The sequence below is a fragment of the Emydura macquarii genome, unplaced genomic scaffold (genome assembly GCF_026122565.2).
Source record: "Emydura macquarii macquarii isolate MOO-44397 ecotype Brisbane River unplaced genomic scaffold, CSIRO-AGI_Emac_v2 contig_1477, whole genome shotgun sequence".
NCBI lineage: Eukaryota > Metazoa > Chordata > Testudines > Chelidae > Emydura > Emydura macquarii.
Window position 1 is genome coordinate 13204324 of NW_027131614.1, and position 19250 is coordinate 13223573.

General features: G+C 40.9%; 1 protein-coding gene across 11 annotated transcripts in view; it reads right to left on the minus strand.

The window, feature by feature from the left end:
• Positions 1–4297: 4297 nt before the first annotated feature.
• The window catches only part of SGK3 (serum/glucocorticoid regulated kinase family member 3), a 74163-nt gene continuing 59210 nt past the window's right edge, over positions 4298–19250 (minus strand). For 6 of the 11 annotated variants that reach the window (XM_067553665.1, XM_067553661.1, XM_067553660.1 and 3 more), the window contains 10 exons: positions 17640–17698; positions 16734–16816; positions 16522–16653; positions 12233–12345; positions 11925–11961; positions 11691–11777; positions 9959–10054; positions 8844–8999; positions 7619–7708; positions 4298–6425 (listed from right to left, as the gene is read on the minus strand). In XM_067553665.1, the coding sequence (XP_067409766.1) occupies positions 6255–6425; positions 7619–7708; positions 8844–8999; positions 9959–10054; positions 11691–11777; positions 11925–11961; positions 12233–12345; positions 16522–16653; positions 16734–16816; positions 17640–17698 (1024 nt within the window). In that variant the 3' untranslated portion in view covers positions 4298–6254. The remainder of the gene's footprint in view (positions 6426–7618; positions 7709–8843; positions 9000–9958; positions 10055–11690; positions 11778–11924; positions 11962–12232; positions 12346–16521; positions 16654–16733; positions 16817–17639; positions 17699–19250) is intronic. The other 5 variants (XM_067553668.1, XM_067553670.1, XM_067553669.1 and 2 more) reach the window with 2 other exon arrangements.

A 19250-nucleotide genomic window follows, 5' to 3' on the forward strand; every position in this document is an offset into this window, starting at 1 on the left:
TCTAATATAGTTTGGTAAAGTAGGCACTAGAAAGTGTTTTATCTTTATTTTTCTTGTAACCATTTCTGACGTTTATGCCTCATTACTTGTACTCACTTAACATCTCTCTTTGTAGTTAATAAACTTGTTTTATCTAATCCAGTCTGTTTAAATCAGAGTGTCTGGGTAACTCTATTTAAGGTAATAAGATGTTGTATATTTATTTCCTTAAAGGAATAATGGATTTAATATGTTTGGACTGTCCAGGAGAGGGCTGGGCAGTACAAGACATACATTGCTGGGGGAAAAATCCAGGAGTAGGAGTGTGTTGGGATCATACTACAGCATAACCAAGACTGGTGACACCCAGAGAATGACGGGCAGGCTGTAGTTACACAAATACAGCTGGGAGTGACCTGTATGCTAGTGACTGTGAGTGAGCAGTCCAGGTGGGAGTCTGCAGCAACAAAGCATTGCCAAGGACCCCAGGTTACAGTGTGGGGATGACACAGCCCTCCCTGGTCTGGATAGCACTTGGGTATATCACATTCACCCTGTGCAGATAGCCAACACAAGACACCACCTAAGTCTTCAAAAATAATTCTGGCCATCCACTGCAGTTGAGGAGGCAGAATTGATGGGCTTTTCAGGAAGATCCTCCTTAGTATCTGTGGACTTGAATGTGAAGGAAAAATGCCGTTACATAAACATCTCAATGAAATAACTCTATACTTATGGAGAACTGTCTGTAAGCTGGGATAAGGCAAAACTATATATTCTTTGTGTGTCTTGTGGGCATAAGGGATTGGAAATAAGGACCAGAAGTGTTAATATGAGAAACTGTAACCGCAACATGAGGAATGATTATATTAGAGCTTTCTCTGACTCCAGGGAATTGCTCCCACATGTGCTGGAGATTCTTTCATAAATGCTGCTCTGTTCCTTAAAAACCTCAAGGAAAACAGATCACATTCAATTAAATTCAAAGCCAGGCACATCCAACGTAACCACACCGGCACAGCCGGACAGTCACCACACACAGACCGATCCAGCTCCCCGGAGTTTCTGCCCTCCCTCACCCCACCTGACACTACACTACCGCAGAGAGAAAAGATAGGCCTGCTGCGGCTTACAACGCTGTTCATGCTGTTCCTAGGTACACATGGCTCGAACACTAGCTGTGCCCCGCACACGGAGCCATCTAGCCAGGCAGACCCACACTAGCCCCTTCTGCCGGCACCACTGCAAACCCCACCTTCGCTGACCCACTATCCCCCCCACCTGCCGGCACCACTACAGCCCCCCATCACCCACTAGCCCCACGGCACAGTCCCACTGACACCCCCCGCTGACACACCGCCCACTCGCGGCCAGGCGTGGGCAGCTCCTGCTGCGGCCGCTCCGGGCACTGTAAGTCGGGGCCGGGGAAGCCGCCCCGAGCAGGCGAGTGGCTGGGAGGGGGAAATCTGGAGCAGCCTCAGGCAGGGGGAGCCCTCCACGCGGCAGGCGCTGAGGCGCGGGCTCCGCGAGGCTAGGAGCAGCGGGCCGGAGAGAGGCGGCGCGAGCGGGCTCCGCAGTCCGGGCTCAGCAGCGGCCCCAAGCGGCCGAGGGGTGTCATTGCTCCTGACACGTTCCTAGCACGCCGGGTGGGGGGGAGGCGTGAGCCCCGCTCCCCGCCTGCAGGGGGCACCCGGCTCGTGCCTTACCTCGCCGCACGCGGACACCTGCTGGGTTCCGGGCAGGAGACGCCCAAGCCACCGCCCGTCTGGACCCAGGCCCAGCAGGAGCCAACTGACCCCGCTCTGCCTGGGTGGGGACGGGGCCTACCTGCCCCAGCGCGGCCACGCTGATGGACACCCCCCCACACGCAGAGAAGCACCTGCTCTGGGAAGCCCTAGCCCTCCACCATGGGCAGGGGTCTGCAAACTCATACTCCTTCCTCCCGGCCCTACCTAGGGGAACATGCAGCCCAAAGTGTGCCGGGTGCAGGCTACTTGCTCCAGTGCTGCCTCTCCCCCCCACCCCCAGAGGCATTCCTGTCTGGACCCCCGAGATTGATGCATGAGGCACATGCACTGTGACCGCCCCCCCAAGGCTTTTCTGTCCCCCAACATGGAGCCCCCCTCTCCCCCTACTCTGGCACGACTCTGCTATCCTCCCTATCACCCATGGAGGTATTCCCACCCCAAAGTGGGGATACCTCCTGACCTTAAGACACCCAGCCCAACCAGCCCTATACACTGGTTCATGGGCTACATGCTGAGTAAGCACATGGGAGGACTCCCAGTTTCTAAAAACTAACTTGGCTCTTTATTAAGAGCACTCTTTGCAGAGGTGCTGCAAGTGCAGCCAGTGTTCCAGCCATGGGCACACAGACAGACTTTCTGGTGCTTCCTCTAAACCAGTGTTTCTCAATTAAATTTGGGCAAGGAACCCTTTTGAACTCGATAAATAATTGCAGAACCCCCTAAACTCTTAACAGTATTTTTACATATGGGGCCAAAAAAAATGTTAAAATAAGCAAATTATATACAAACAACTAGGTCAGCATTTCTCAATTAAATTACACTTACACTCTACTGGAGTGTAGCAGATTATCCCTCATGAAAAAGCAGAATCTTGATTTTCCAGCCCATTTTCCTGAACTGGGCTACTATCTAGTCTACGGGAAGGTGTTTTGTACTGTGGCCCATTGTCTGAGCACAGCATATCACGTATGATAGGACTTGCAAAATATGCCTTTAGTCTCCTGATCACAGTTCTTGCCTGAGTGTCCTCTAGCTAGTCCACCTCCCAGAAATTGTAGTCTCTACAGTGACCCTCTAGTTCCTGTCATTAAAAGTGAACAGGTCTCTGCAGACCTTTTCCCAGGGCCAGGTTGGGATTTCATGAAGCTGTAGTTTCAGAGTACTTCGACACAGCAAACACCCAGAGGTAGGCCAGCTCAGCTAACTCAAGCTCGCAGGGCTGTAAAATCCAGCCCAAGCCTCGTGAGCCTGAGTCTGTTGACTTGGGCCAGCTGTGGCCATGCCAGGGTCCTTTATTCCAATGCAGATTTACCCTGTCTGTTGTTGGTCACCTCATGCTGTTCCATACACTTTCTCAACAGGTCATTCACACCTGGCCAGTAAAGAGGCTACCTGGCTCATCTCAGCATGAAGCATGTATCAGTCTCATGTCATGAGCTCTTAAATGTGTCTGCTTTCCCCCTTGATAGTTCAGCTACCCTTGCAATTTAGATATATTTCTCTAGGGTGAGAGTTGTTTCTCTAAACCATCTCATCTGGAATGTATCCCACAAGTGATCGTGTGTCTAATTAGGAAATAATTTACATAGCCAAAGTTACATGTGGATACCAGAATTCTCAGGTCTGTAATTCTCATCTCTATTCCCTCTTCTGCTTCTTGGTTTTCAGTAAAACAAAACAGTGTATCTATAACATAGCACATAGTGCTCCCCATCATTACTCAGGCCTTTGGGCAATACAAATAAATAAGAGTCCCTCTGCCCCACATCACATTCAGTGTAGCTGAGGGAACAAAACCAATCCAACTATCACATTGGCAAAGTAGGGCAAATATCTAAACAGTTTTTCTGGACCAACCTATTTAAAAAAAAAAAAAAAAAAAGCCAACTGGAGCACAGAACCATGAATGGTTGGCTGTATTGTCACTACTGCCACCATCACTACCCTCCATCCCTTAGTTACACTAAAGGAGATTCTGTTATGAAAACTTTACAAAAAGGGTAGGCAGCAAGCCAGCAGTACCCTCCTTTAGTAGCAGTAACTGCTAGTATTACTGCTAACGTTGTCATTCTAAGTATTTTCCTCTTATAAATCAGTCCTTTAGCTAGGAAAATGTTCAGAGGCAAGCTACAGCAACCAACTGGACTATCCCCCCCCATATATTCTTACAAAACAACCAAAAAAACACCCCACATCTGATTGGCCCTACAAAAGGAAGTATCCAAATTCTGTCCTTGGGTATTTGTTTGAAATTCAGATTTTAAATCAATGAAAAAGCTACTTGAGAGTTAGAGGATAGCATTTGGGCAGCAGTAAGGCGTGCATAATGGTTTTTGTGTTCTGCTAATGCTTTCATAAGATGTGGCACTTTATATAGTGAATTACATATTAAATTCAGTAAATGAATTAGTTTTAAAAGCGGTGAAGAAATTCTGGTGGAGGGGGAGTAGCTTTCTGTCTTATGGTGTAGAGAAGAGGTGCAAAAAGCAGGAATGAATTCGTTACTATTGGGTTCAGCCATAGATGCTGGATACTAAGAAAGTTCAGTCTCAGCAAAAACCTGAGTGGCTATATAATTTTTGACATTTCACTGCTTTGAAAAGGGCTTAAACTGGCAAATTCCTCTCCCAGGTAAAGCAATGCTATCACAACCCATTTAAAATTAGAACATTTATGATACAAGTAACCAAGGAGAGAATCTTTACAAAGCCAACTTTATTGAAAAGAGGCCAATGGAGGTTGAAGCTAGCAGAATTATGTCCCTTTCATTCTCTCTCTCTTTTTATTATGACTTTAGCAGAGACAGATGAGCAAACTAAGTGATATCTTGGGTCAATTCTTCCATGTTACATTTAATCATTGGGCAGGTGAGATACAGAGGATGATTGCATTCACATGAGAAAGTTGTTTTGCTCCAAACGTCTGAGAGAATATTCAACTGATGTACAACTTTCTAGCCATATTTTTTTTTCAAACTTACAGCTGTCCTATTAGAAATGCTACTTTTCCTACTCTTCACAATGGATTCTATTCTGCTGCAATAAGATCAGTCTACAGCTTAGTGTTTATTTTAATTACTTGTTTTGTTTTATATGATACAAAAGATGCATTTTTGTGGAAACTTTTGTGTTTTGTGGAAACAGAAACTTAAATGCTTTAAATTGCTGATATTGCTTGTTGCCCTTTTTTTTTTTGGCGCATTTCCTTCAAGGAGTTAAGTTCTCATGGTGATTTAGATAAAGGCACTGAAATGCATGTGCCTGCTCGCCCACTAATGAAGTGCCAGACAAACCTGTTATTTATAGGCACAGTGGATCACAAGCATTATTACGGCTATAGGGAAGTCACATTAAAACTGCAGCCAACTTTCAGGATGACATTTTGGTTATGTGTCTGTTACAAGAGGCACATCTTATGTCCAGTCTCTCTCTTCATATTCTTAAAAAGAATTGAAAGGTAGTTTAATAGTTATTTTTCCTAACCAACAAGTGAAGATGATTTACCAGCTGATACATTAGAATACAGAAAGACAAGAAACTATGAATTTTGATATAATTAATTTAGAATATATTAGTATTGCACACACAATCATATGAAATAACCCTAACTTTTGGCACCATCTCCCCTTTATAGGGCCACAGCAAAATTGCCTTTAAAAGTAGCAATGATTATTGCCCTCCAAATCTTTGGAAAAATAGAGTTTTAATGCAAGAATTTTTAGTGCAGTTGAGATTGCGATAAACTTGTCAACAGATATTTCTCCATCAGAAAAGAAAATTATAGACAATGTGATTAGTAGTGTTACCAAGTCTTTTGGGCTAGTTTGTGCTACCCTTACTCACTTTGAGTAGTACTTTATTTCTCAAATTGGCCAGTGGAAATCAAAAGGAATACCTCAGGAGTAAGGTACTTATGAAGAGGAGTAAGGATAGCAATCTGGTCCTAAATGAGGAACTTTTCAGCTTGCAGTTCCTTAAAGCATCTACTTATTCTTAAATGAGGAATTAAATTTTAGAGTAAGCACTGTCAAGTAATTACCTTGTATTTCAAAAGGTAATATAACAGAGAAAAAACACATTTATCTTTCTTTAAACAATGATATACAAAAGACAATTGCATAGTTACAATTCAAGCACAAAGTCACTGTAAATAGTTACAAAAGCATTTATAAATGTGCTAAATTTGCTGCTGCTGAAAGACAGCCAAATCCTGGATAGGTATTAATGTAAACCTGGAGGAAAAACAGTCAGTGTTTGCGCTAAAAAACAGATTAATGTAAATGAATAGCTTTTAAAGATCTTCATTTTAAAAATATTTTTATGCAGCAGGAATAACAGTTTAAATCCCCAAGAAAGCCATCTGAAATGCCCAATTTCCTCATATACAGCAGAAAAAAGTTTGTTCATTGGTTTCCACCCTATATATAAAATGAGGCACTAGTTATACATATTCTGGACTATGTTCACACTCTTGTTTCAGTCCATCTTCAGATTTGTGGTTGTGCAGCATTTGTTGGCTCCTAACCTCCTAGGGAAACAAGTCTTCAGAAGGTGGTGCATAAGAAAATCCGACAAATGCATCATCTGCCTCCAGTACACTGGCATTTACAATGTTATAATCAGAGGAAATGCAAACTGAATAAGGAACCATTTCTTCTGTAAAAGCTGCATCAAAATTCCTTATATCATCTGGGCCAACCTAAGAAAGACACAAACTATCATTAATCATATTTTGTCTGTTAACTTTTGAGTTAAATGAAAAATATTTATCTATGTTAGGAAGTTCTCCCTTTCATAAGGACAGCAGTTAAGAAAATCCCATCACTCTGTCCCTGAAAACAGCAACTGAAGCTGTTTGTTATGGGATGTAATTCAGGCCAAAAGATAAAAAATGGAGGAAGTAAATTTGCCAAATCCATGTATGCTGTGCAGTATTTCCAGAAGGAAAAAGACAAAAGTGTTTCTTCTTAAGAGATGATGAAAAGAGATACAAAACCAAGAAACCAACACCTCCTTTTTCTTCTCTTCACCCTCCTTCCTAGTCATGCATTCTTCCCTTAATTCTTTTTTAATGTCTCCTATCCTCCAGTCACCCTTCTTTTCATATTCCTATTTGTTTTTCTCCCCAATTTCTCTTTCTGCCTCCCCTCCCCTGAGGTTTCGACTGTATTAGTATTGTTCTAACAGCAACTGAAACTCAACTATCTGTATGTTGAATGGCAGCTCTCCTGGAATCAGCTTAGTGACTGACACTAAGCACTGCTTCCACTAGGACAATTCTGACAGCAGTTGGATAGGATACCACCCTCATGCACTTAACCAGCAATTTCAATATGCAAACAACTAGGCAAATGGTACCTCTTGCACCTCTTAGTGGGGCCTCAAATTTAAAGAATGAAACTCAGAGGAGTGCCACCCTCACTGCCTAAGCACACACAAGGCATCAGACCTACTGTGTAGGAGCTGCCCATCCCCCAGACAGTTGGAGGTGTAGGGGAAAAGAAAGATCTCCCCTTCCCAGTAGCCAGGAGTGGAAGAACAGGAGGAGGAGGAAGGTCTCAGAGATTTCTAAAACACATCTCAGTGCAGTATTCTGATGCTGTGCCATGACATGCAAATGACGAAAGCACAACTTTACCACATTTTGATCCAACACTATGCCAAAATCACAATGCACTGTCAGGATGGCACATTGCTGACTTCATTCAATAACAAAATGGCTCTAGCTCTTCTAATTTAAGTACCACTGCTCTACATAGCTCAGAAATGGTCACCAACACTGTTTGAGAGGTGCTGGGGTTGCCATTCTCTGCAGTATTTAGATATAGATGTTCTCACCCCATAGATGAAGAGATCTGGGAGATATAATCTAAACGGACATATTGAACCTACCACATTAGGATTAAATGGTGGTGGAATCTTCTTCTGGAGAAGGTCAGCCCAGCTGAGTGATTCAAAGAAAGGATGCCTTTGAATTTCAAGCTGCAACAGGGAGCAAAGATAACTTATTTCCATGACATACCCTACAGAGCACTGGAACACAATGTTGTTTCAGAGATTCCAGATGATAGAGTAAAAAAGTTTCCTGGATTTGGTACAGTAACAAGGCAGCAATAAAAATTTCAAGCCCATTATTTGATTAGTTTGTTTCGCAATTTATATCACTGATGGAAGGAGTGGCTAACATTAAATGGGAAACATTTTTGAAAAGGCTGGTCATTACATTTTATTTTCTCCTTAAATCAACATCTTAAGCAAAACACCAAGTATCAAGAGAGTTTTCCAGTAGTATTTATCCTGCTCCAGCTAACAAAACTTGCTAATTATGAGCATTATCCCAGATGGAACAGCTCCCAGAACTCTGCAATATGTTTTCTGTTTATGTCTATAGTAAAGTTATGTCCTCCTGGACATAACTATCTTTCATTTACTGTGTGCTGGAAAAACGTAACTATATTGTAGCAATCTAACAGAACTTTTAAGTTTGCTTGACTAGATCAAAACATTACAGAACATTAATAAGATACACGTCCTCAAGACATCAGTTGGGGGTAAAACTGCAAGATCATTTGATATCCCATCTGCACAATTCTGTGACAACTTCTCTATGTATCTTTACAGAAACTTAAGGAACACTGTCAAAATGTTATTTGATAGAAAATTTGCAAAACACTTGCTATTATTTGTAAAGTCATTTTGAAAGCCTGAACAAATAATTATTTCCTTGCCTTTTTCCCATTTGACAAATAGTATTTTTCTCACTGTTGAAGCTGAAGTTACCAAACTGTAGTTCTTTTTGTTCTGGTAACTTCCTTGTTTAAGTACTAGCATCATCAATTATATCAGCAGAGCTCAGGGAATATGATGTTAGGAAATGTGTTTCCTTTGCTGGCAGTCAAGTTCAACATATTGTAAGTTCTACATCATAAATGTGTCTTCACCTGCCCTTCAGGGTTTCGGTGATAACTAGGGTATTTTGTTTTAAAGTTGCTATTTAGAATTCAGAGGACATTCTCTACCTGTTTCTTACAAATAACGTTGAATTGTGATCTTAAATTTGACAAGATCCCTTTAATAACTTAGTGCCAGATTAATTCATTGTCAGGAAATTACATACAAAGTCTTCCCTTGCTCCAAGTCTGTTTTGCCTGTCTTTCTCCAAGAGTTCTTCCAGAATAGACCAGGCTGTAAGACTAACTCCTGGGCGCACATATAGAGGTTTGTGAAGAATGTTTTCATACATCTCAGCAACATCACGGCAGTAAAATGGAGGCTGAACAAAAACAAAACGAAGAATTGAAATGTGATAGTGAAACTACTGTTCTGAAAAAACTTTTTTCAGATGTGAGAGTAAAGCTGTTCCATCACAAATGCCAATGACCAACAGTGAAAAATAGATTTATTCAGTGGCAGTCTGATCTCTGGATAGATTAGATAGAAATTTCATTTTTTAACCTGATTCCCACCCCATCTCCTCCTCCTCCCCCAAAATAACCTGCCATATTTTCATTAATGGACCAACTCCTTTAACCCCACATAAGACATGCAGTGACACCAGTTCTGTATTCCTCTATTAGCTCTTTCCTACATCTCCTGTTCTCTGGTCAGGTTCTCTCTAATTCACTGGCAGCTGTAGAAGCTATCCACATTTTAAAATCCTATTGAATGTGAGCAAAAGAGCACAAGTGGGTGAATTGCACATCTTCCCAGCTGATGTGAGGAAGCTCATTTGCATGTGAGAAGGGAATGTAGAGTGTGAAAACACAAAACAAGCTGTTTTTAGGAAGCTTACAAAATAATAAACCCTAGCTGAAGCATGGTAAAAAAAAATTTTATTGCTGTATTAATCTGGGGGAAACTGGAAATGTTAAGGTTAAAAATATTTTGCTAACATTTTTGGTACCACTTTTGGCTGGCAGCAGTTTACTTTTTTTTTTTTTTTTTTTTAATTGGGCAGCACCACTGCTGCTTCAATAGACTCTTGCATTTATTCTGGATTATATCTTCTTATCTTCACTGGATAAGGATTATTAACGTCACCTCAGTTTGGAGAGCAGAATTTTAGATGTCAAAAAGCAAAACAAAATACAAGAGACAAAACCAGATGATACGTTGAGAGTTACAAAACAAGTTATTCACCCGTTAAAGTGTGTTTTAACAGTTTTGAAAAGTTATATATTACTAACTATAGTATTCAAGTAGCGTTTGAAAGGAAAAAAGTAGAATACTTACCAACCCATAAAGCATTTCATACAGAACTGCACCAAGGCACCACCAGTCTACTGTGTTGTCATAGGGCTGTTTTCTGATCACTTCTGGTGCAAGATACTAAGGAATAAAAATTAGGCTCGGTTATGTTAAAATCTAGCCTTTATTCAAGAAGTATTTTACAATACATCTTTAGGAAAGTTACTGTATAGATTGCTAAAGATTTCTCTTGTCCTTTAACAAACTTGGTAAATATCTATGACATCTGGCTGTTTAAATGGACAGCTGTTGTTTCCCAGCTCAAATGATCTTTTATGCCCATTGATAATTTGCCAAATTACTGTGCCACCTCTAATCTGACAATTCTTTCAAGTTTCAGGGAAAGGTCACTGCACTGTAGCTTCACAGACAATTAAGTGGCAGCTTTGACTTAAACCTGAAACTAGTGTGGGAATCTGTAAAGAAGCAGCTTCCCTCTGCCAATGTGGCATCTCTTTCTCTCAAGGGCAAGTTGTTCATTAGCCAGTCCAGCTACCCTTTTGGTCTTGAATACTGCATGAGGGCTTTAAAAAGGAGGAAATAAGTGCAAGCATCTCATTCTACCTCAAACCGAGAAAATGCTTCTTACTCTTCCCTACTGTTAAAATATATAGATCTTTTAACTATGCAATAAGTTTGAATAAAGCTTCAGACAAATAATAAATTATCAGTTGTGAAATTATCCAGAGATTTTCTGCCACAACACAGTCAGGGGACACAGATTTGAGGGACACATTACATACTATGGTTTATGCCATCCTTTTACATCAATTACTGGATGCGGAGACAACACTAACTGGTTTCTGCGCGCCTCGCAAAAAGTTTATTCAGGATTTAGGCACTCAGATGGTTTCCAGCACCATAATATCTGAGTAGATACATTTGATACAGAGTCTTCTAAGCTCACCAAGCTATTCTGTACAGATACACAGTCATTTAGAATTTTAATGCTATGGCTGGGTCATTGCTGTTCTCACAGCCCTGATCTGCAAGGGTTTTGCTCCTTCAGTCCTTGCGTCTCCTCCCTCTTGAGCAGAGATTGCTGACTGTGCTTTATAGTCGGTTAGGTTTTTGTGATATGGACAAATATAGGAAACAGAGATCCCACTAGGCACGCAGATACCATTATAAGAGTGGAGTTTAAAATATTAAGCTATATCTTGAATAGCAGCTCTTGAATGATTTGAATCCAAGTCCCAGAGCAGACAGACTAGTACACAACCCACAAGACTCAAACTTAGTATTTTAAAAGTTTTTTATTAGCGGTGTGGGGCCTCAGGCCATAGTGTTGTGATCCTCTTGTGTAAATCTAATATGAATTGCAACGACGGTGTACAAAAACTTGCTCTTAGCACTAGACTACGTTTTTTCTTCCTAATCCATTTCTCAAGTGGTCATAACAAATATTTAACCACAGAAATGCTTTATATTTTGGCATTCAAATTTTCCAACAATGTTCAACAGACACCATTTCTTTTCAGGCTTGATTACTACATACTTGATTTTATGGACTCATTGATAGATTATAGTAAATCATCACCACAAGAGTTTTGCCTGACACTTCACCATTTGTACAATCCTCGTCAACAACAAAATGATGCTAACCCACGCAAGATTATCTATCCATCCATCAAAACCCCTCAAAAATGAAACCCTCTCTTCCAGTTTGTTGTAGCAATTTGATGGCGCTGGCTAAAACTCAAGGAAGTTAGCTTACTTCTGGTGTCCCACAAAAGGTTGCGGTGGTGTCAGAGATAGCAATCCCTTCTTTACAAAGTCCAAAATCTGTTAAAACAACATGTCCCTGTAGAGAGAGAAGAGAAAACAAAACAAAACAGATCCTATTGTAAAATAAAATCAATTTTAGACTGTATTGTAATATTTTGCATTTACACAAAAGTAAGTGGTCATGTAAAGAGACAGTTCTGGACATCAGATAGGATATGCTTACCAGTGAGTCTAAGAGAATGTTTTCTGGTTTCAAATCCCTATTAAAAAAAAAGTCTTATGTTAATCCTCCTAGGAGTGTAATCAAAAAATGCTGAGATATAGTTTTATACTAATGAGTAGTCACTTATTTTTACACAAACTTTAAAAAAGTTGGGTCAGGCTTCTATTTATAAAACAAAAAAATTGTAAGATTAGAGTCATAAGTCTACATATGTAAATAGGCAGAATAAAAAACAGCTAATACAGTTTTTCTTTATTTGCTACTTTTATATTTATGCAGAATAAAAGTAAGTTTTAGGAAATGGTTACCTGTATACAATATTTATGGAGTGCAAGTAGCCCAATGCACTGGCTATTTCAGCAGCATAAAATCTGGCTCTGTGTTCAGAAAAGGAACGTTCTCTTTGTAAATGAAAGAACAGCTGTAAATATGTGAAGATGCAAATGATAAGATGAACCGGCAAAAAACATCAGTTACCAGGTGTAATTCTTTTCAGTAACATGAAAGTCACTTTCAGTTAGCTTTTCTATGACAAGCTATCAAAACTGTGAAACGAATTAAAATTTTCCCTTTTACATAACCATTTATATCCTTCTTTTAGTCACTTCTCTCTTACTTGTGTAGCCCCAGTAACCCTCAGAGTGTGATGCGTTAATAGGTAGGAGTACTGGATGTTTCCCAGAAACTCAAGTTCAGCCAGTACAAACTATTACACTGATGACAAATAGCAAACTGGGCTGTATCCTGTAGTCAGCTCTCTAGCCTCTTCTATTTTGGAAGATAAATAGCATAATACTAATTTGACAATTGTCTATGTGCAGGGAGCTTCAATACAAGAACTCGCATGACAGTCTAATGATATTACAGTCCATTCTGAGACCACTTTGAGGAATTTTATATTAAGAGACTACATTCTTCAATCCTACAAGTTACTTGGTGCAGGTGGAGCACTGTGTCCACAGGCTTCCACTGGTGTCTGAACGGGTACTGGAGCCTACTCACATGGAGTTACTTGTAGGGCTGGAGATGATGTTGCCATGCACAGAACTGAAAAATTTACTACTGAAATATTTTCTTTTCACTTACATGCTTTTTCTAAAGTCCTCTATTTGAAATAAATAAATAAATAAGCAAGATTCCAAGCATTCCAACTTGACTGCAAGGAAAAGTTTTATATTGTATTTATTTCTATTAGTTTTAGTGTTAGATTTGCATACTTCCTAATGAGTCTAAGTTGTTGTACAGAGTTCAGAATCCAGCATTGTCTGGCCACGCCGGGGGCAGGGGAGACACACACCAGGAGGCAATGGACATGGTTTAATTAGGCCCCAACTATTCATTTAAAAAATATCTGGAAGTACCCAGCAACAAGTTGAACAGTTCAAGTCATCATCCTTTCCTTAATCGTTTCTAAATAATCCTCATCCAGGTCCCAACTGTTCCACTGCTGGGACCTGCAACCCTCCCCTCACATGAAAAGAAAGGGGCTATGCAAGGAGAGAGGAGTCAGCTCCCCACTGTACAAGACATTGGAGTCCCAACTCCCCCTTACTCAGCCCCTTTAAGGAATGCTTTTCTTTAAATCCTCTTCTAATTCATTTTATCTGATAACTATACCCTTCCACATTGAGTACCTGCACTGGACACCTGCCACAAGTTTTACATATTAAGTTGTAACATTATAACCTAACCCCCCCTACTCTACCCCATCTGGTCCCAGCATCAGCATGGGGGAATGTGAAAAAAAATCACTCTACATTGGCCAATCTGGTGATGAGGGAAAAATTCCTCCCCAGCCCCCCAAGGAAAAGGGCAACTAGTGTAATGCCCACAGCAAGTCAAGAGGGAACCCAGTTCTTTTGCTAAGTTAATGGGTGAGTGGGTGGTTGCTGCCAGTCCTGGTAAAAGAGGGCCTACTCACATGGAGTTACTTGTAGGGTTGGAGATGACATTGCCATGCACAGAACTGACAAGAGGGGATGCATGGGGTATAAATCCCTCCCCACTGTTCAAGTCAAGGAGGAAGGGCAGTGCAGTGACCTTCTCCTGATCTTGCTCCAACTGCTTCCTGCCTTTCCTGTCCATCCCGGTCATCTTTTCCCCATCTTCCCACCAGTTATAAGGCAGCCCTTAAAGGGGCAGCATCCATTTTCTTCCAGATTTTCTACCACCCCCACATGAAAGCTCTCCTGCGCACACTGAATAGGAAGGGGACAAACGCTAAACAAAAATAGAAGAACATAGGACATAGGAACTACCATCCTGGATCAGGCCAAGCTCCATCTAGGCCAATATCCCATCTCCAACGATGGCCAGCACTAGATGCTTCAGAGGAAGGCATAAGAACCCAGGAATAGGCAGATGCGAGATAATTTTCCCCCAACACTAAGTCTCATCCTGATCTCTTAACAGTTAGAGATTAAACTTCATGCTTTTGGGCTAAGCCAAAGTACATTCCACTCAAAATTTTGCTCTCATTAATTACAACTCTAGATACTGCTATACATATAAATTACCAGTCCTTTTTTATGGAAGTTTTTGGCCTCAATGACTTCCTATAGCACGGAGTTCCAGAGTTTACATGTTATGTGAAACAGTATTTCCTTTTATCAATTTCCCACATTTTAATTTAATTGAATGTCCCCTTGTTTGTGTGTTATGGGACAGGTGGAACAAAAGTTCCTCATCTACCTACTCTATACCATTATTTTATACATGCTTGTATTATGTCCCCTTACTCATTTGAAGAGAGGCTGAAAGGATTGGGATTGTTTACCATAGAAAGGAAATGAGTGAGTGTTTTCATGCCTTTGATTATTCTTACCACCTTGCTCTGGGCCCCTCTTTATTTCTGCAGTATTCTTTTAGAGACGGGGTAACCAGTACTGCACATCATAAAAACTGATCTACATAAAAACGTATTGTTATATTTCCTTTTTATTTGCCATCCCATTCTTTATTAAACGTAATATCGTTTGCTTTTCTGCCTGCAGCTGCACACTGAGCAGAGGTTTTCACTGAGCTGTTTACAGCGACGCCCAGGTCCCCTTCTTGAGTTGATGGTAAATTCAAAACTACGGAAGGTGTATGAGTAGCTTTAATATTCCCCCCTAAAGTGCATTAGTTTGCATTTGTCAACATGAAATTCAGTTTTCCATCACACTGCCCAGTCACTGAGCTTGTCTGGGTTTCTCTAGTCATAACTAACCTAAATAACTTTGTCTCACCTGCAAGTTTTGCAACCTCACTCTCCATCACTTTCTAAATTATTAATATATTGACTTATACAGGATCTAGAACAGAACCTTGAGGCACCCCATTGCTAACTTTCTGCCGCATAATGAAAATCAACCATTTAAACTCAACTCTTCTCCTAATCCTCTCTCCTCCCATCCCAAGCCAGTTTTTTGATCCATAATGATCTTTTGTCTCTCAACCCATGACTACTTAGCTTCTTTAGTAGCCTCGTGGGGAATCTTGTCAAAGGCCTTTTGGAAATCTAAATTATGTCAGCTGGTTCTTTTTCATCTAGTACTTTACTGCTATGTTCAAAGAATTCTAAGAGATTAGTGAGACATGATTTTCCTTTGCAAGAAGTGCATTGGTCAGATGTTATGCTATCATGATTTTCCAGGTGTTCTGTATTTTTTAAATAATAATTTCAACCACATTTCCAGGGAAAGATGTAAAGCATAATGGTCTATAATTCCCCATATTACTCCTACAGCCTCCTAAAAATAAATTATATATATATATAAATATAAATAAATATTTGCTATCCTCAATCCTCTGGATCAGTGGCTGCTAATAAAATACTATGTACATTTATTAGCAGCTCAGCCTTGTCATACTTGAGCTCCTCCAGAACTCTTGGGGGTATACGTTATCTGGGCCTGGTGACATACTGCTCACTAAATAATCAGTTTATTCCAGCAAGTCTTATTAAAATGTACAGACTTCATCCATCTCTTGCACCAGTTCTTTCCCAAGTTACTTATGGCTTCCTCAGCTTCAGTGTTGGTGCTCAGAGTAAAGAATGCTGCAGATAAGGCTATTTTAGCAAGAAGTAACTATGGCATTTGATGCTATAATATAGAAACAGAAGCACAGTAACTCTAAAGAAGTCAATTCAATTGTCTAAGTCTGCCAAAAAACACCTTCTTCCTACTGCTTCTAGAGCTTGGCATCTAGGCTCTTGTTTACATCACAGAAAAGGGAGAAACAGCTTTAAGTGCTAACGGCAACATCAGTATACAATGAATTCATATTAGAGGTATGCTTTATTTACAGCCATGTCCAGGAAAACAGGATATATAAGGCTGGTGAGAATTTCTGCATTACAACTGGGTATTAAGGTTTATATTAAGAGTTTAATCAAATTATTTTTTATAAGAAAGGAAGAAACTCTTCAATAGCTGCAAAGAAGTTATTGAATATAAGTCTACAGCAACATCTTCAAAACTCTAATCAGTAAGGAAAGTCAATAGGATTTTAATTTACAGAAATATTAAAATTAGCACATTTTACAGAGGATAATTTTCTCTGTAAATTAGCAGAACAGGAGACAAAAAGCTAAGCAGATATGAAAACTACTTACCTCCCCTCCATTAACAAAATCCAGAACAAAGTAAAGCTTTTCTGTTGTTTGGAATGAGTAATGTAATCCAACCAAAAATGGATGTTTCACATTTTTCAACAGTACATTACGTTCAGCCATAATATGTTTTTGCTGCAAGGAAGTAAAGGTCAGTAAGTAAATAGGAACAATTTTGTAATTTAAGGGGAAGAGAAAGATGTATTTCCCCTCACCTCTTTCCTGTTGAGAACAACTTTTTTCTGCAGTACTTTGACAGCATAAAATTTCCCATCCAGTTTTCGTTTTGCAAGAAGAACCTGTGAAATTTAAGATGAGAGAGGAGACATGATCAGTGTAGCTCTCATTAAAATACTGGTAATGGTGGTGAACTGTCATCAGCAAAAGGAGAATGTTACCAGAATATGGAATCTAAAGATCTTGCAGCTTCTGCTGAATTATAATGTCACTATGGAGAGCTCATGCAAGGCCAAATTATGGCAGAGGCACTATAGGTCCCGGCCTAGGACCTGAGCTCCTGGAATCACATGATGAGGGTGGAATCTTGGTTCTTTTTAAAATATACATTCCTAGTTTTCATGGTTGTGGAGAAATGCTTGGAAATACAACTAAAGAGCCTCAAACAATAATGCCGAGATAGGTGAACTGCTCCATCTATCTTAATAGGATGTTGCCACAAAGACCCACTGATTTGGAGAATCCAGCCAACACCACCTCAACAGAGAACTGGATGCGTGGCAGGAGGTGTTGAGTAAGCCCAGCACACCCACTCAGCGAATAACGCAGCAGCAGGAGTGCAAGTACTGAGGTGCCTCCCTGTTGCCACCTCTGCCTCTCCGTGGGGAAGAGGGGGGGGCCCCCACTACCCCAATGATAGAGAAACCCTTGCTGCTGCTCTTGGTCAGAAGTTGAGGGGATTGAGCCACTGCTACTCCAGGTGAAAAGGACAGCGCATGGCATGAAAGTGGGGCTGTAGTGGTGGAGCCACAGGAGGCCTTGTGTGCTGTGGGCCCCAGGTTGCCTTAATCCAGCCCTGAATTTGTGTGCACCACTTCCCAGTATTCACCAAATCTAGTGGCACTGTGGAGTTCAGTCAGGATGAGAAAGGATAAGAAAGCTCCCCTTGCCAAAGCTGCCTTTCCCAATAACTTTCAAGAAGTCAAAGTCTGTTGGTTTAGCGCTGAAAGTGATTCAGAAAGGAGGAAGGTTATTTGGAGTAGAAAATATCAACTTTACAATTTTACATAGTGACGAGCATTACATTTAAACAAGTGCTTGAACTGCAAACAAAGAGCACTGATGTGTGCCACTATTTCCCTGCACACCATGTCCCACTTAAGGCCTACCATTAGCTTGAAGGCTCTCCACCCCAGCTCCTCTTTTATGGCCCCGAATCAAACCCTTCCTTCTTTTCACTTCCTATTTTCTGCCAGGTAAATACAATATAAGTGTTAGAATTTAAATAAAACAACACTGACGAAACAGACTCAACTTGAAGGTTATTTTCCACATTTCTCTGCTCTTTGTTCTCTTTTCCTCCTCCCCACATCTCATGTTCATTCTAGTCCCTTTTTCTTTTTGTAAGTCTAGATTTCCCCTTCATCTCTCCCTCTTTTCTCCTTGGGCTCCCCCTGCTTGAAAAAGGCCATTTGACTCTTAAAATAGTTTGTTCCTTGTCCTTCCTCCATTCTCAAGTCTATCTCCCCTCTCTCCCATCCTTCCCCCCCATTATGTTCTTTGCCTCCCCTTTTTCGGGCATCTCTTCCTTCGTCTTGTTCTATTGTCTTTTGTCTGCCTCAGCACTGCGCATCCATCTTTCCTCACTGAATTTTCTAGCCCTCAGATTTCTCCTCCTATTCTCTGACCTCTGCATCTCTTTGCCCACCTCACTTTCTCTCTGGGAGGCACATGTATTCAGAACCATTTGGCTTTCACTCTCTCTCTTGCCCTCCAACCCCACAATTACCTTACAAGGACCACCACCGCACTCTATTTGTTGCCCTTTTATTGACTGCACTACCAGAGGGGATCTGGGGTACAATATATAAAGCCCTACACTTTCTCCCAGTGGCGTGGTACAACCAATGAGGAGAGCAGCAAACACGGGGAGCAGTGCCTTACACAGAAAGAGGAAAGGTGAAAAGGATGAGGGAGTTGGAGACACAAGGATGAGAACAGGAGCCACATAGAGTGTGTCAGAAGGAATGGAAAGGCATACTGACTGCATGAGCAAATTTATCGTATCAACATAATATAGCTTATACTATATTGGTACAGAGCTCTATTTAAAAATTTTTCTGTAGAAGTTTGACATTAAGACAAGTTTATACTAATGGAAAATAGGCTCACATAGGGTGACTTGTTTTGATAGTGATTCTACATGCATCTTCAGACCAAAATCTGTTGTTCTTGAAGTAACGAAATAGCCCTATTGCTCTCCAGGCTCTGATAAGTGGGTATTTTTTCCTTTTCAGGGGCCATGGCTCCAATTCTTTTGGGCAATTAGGCAAGCCATGGAGAGACTCCAAAGTGAGTTTTTCCAGTGAAGAAGAATGGGAAGTAGTAACAATTGCAAATCAGGACCTCAAAGAAGGGAAAGGGAGACAGTAGGGCTCCTCATGACTGCATGAAGGTTGCCAAGGACAAATTCTGTCCCCACACCTCTTCCCTCAGCTATATAATAGGGGGATGGGAGAGAGGGAACAAACTGAGATTTTGTACAAGATTGGGGT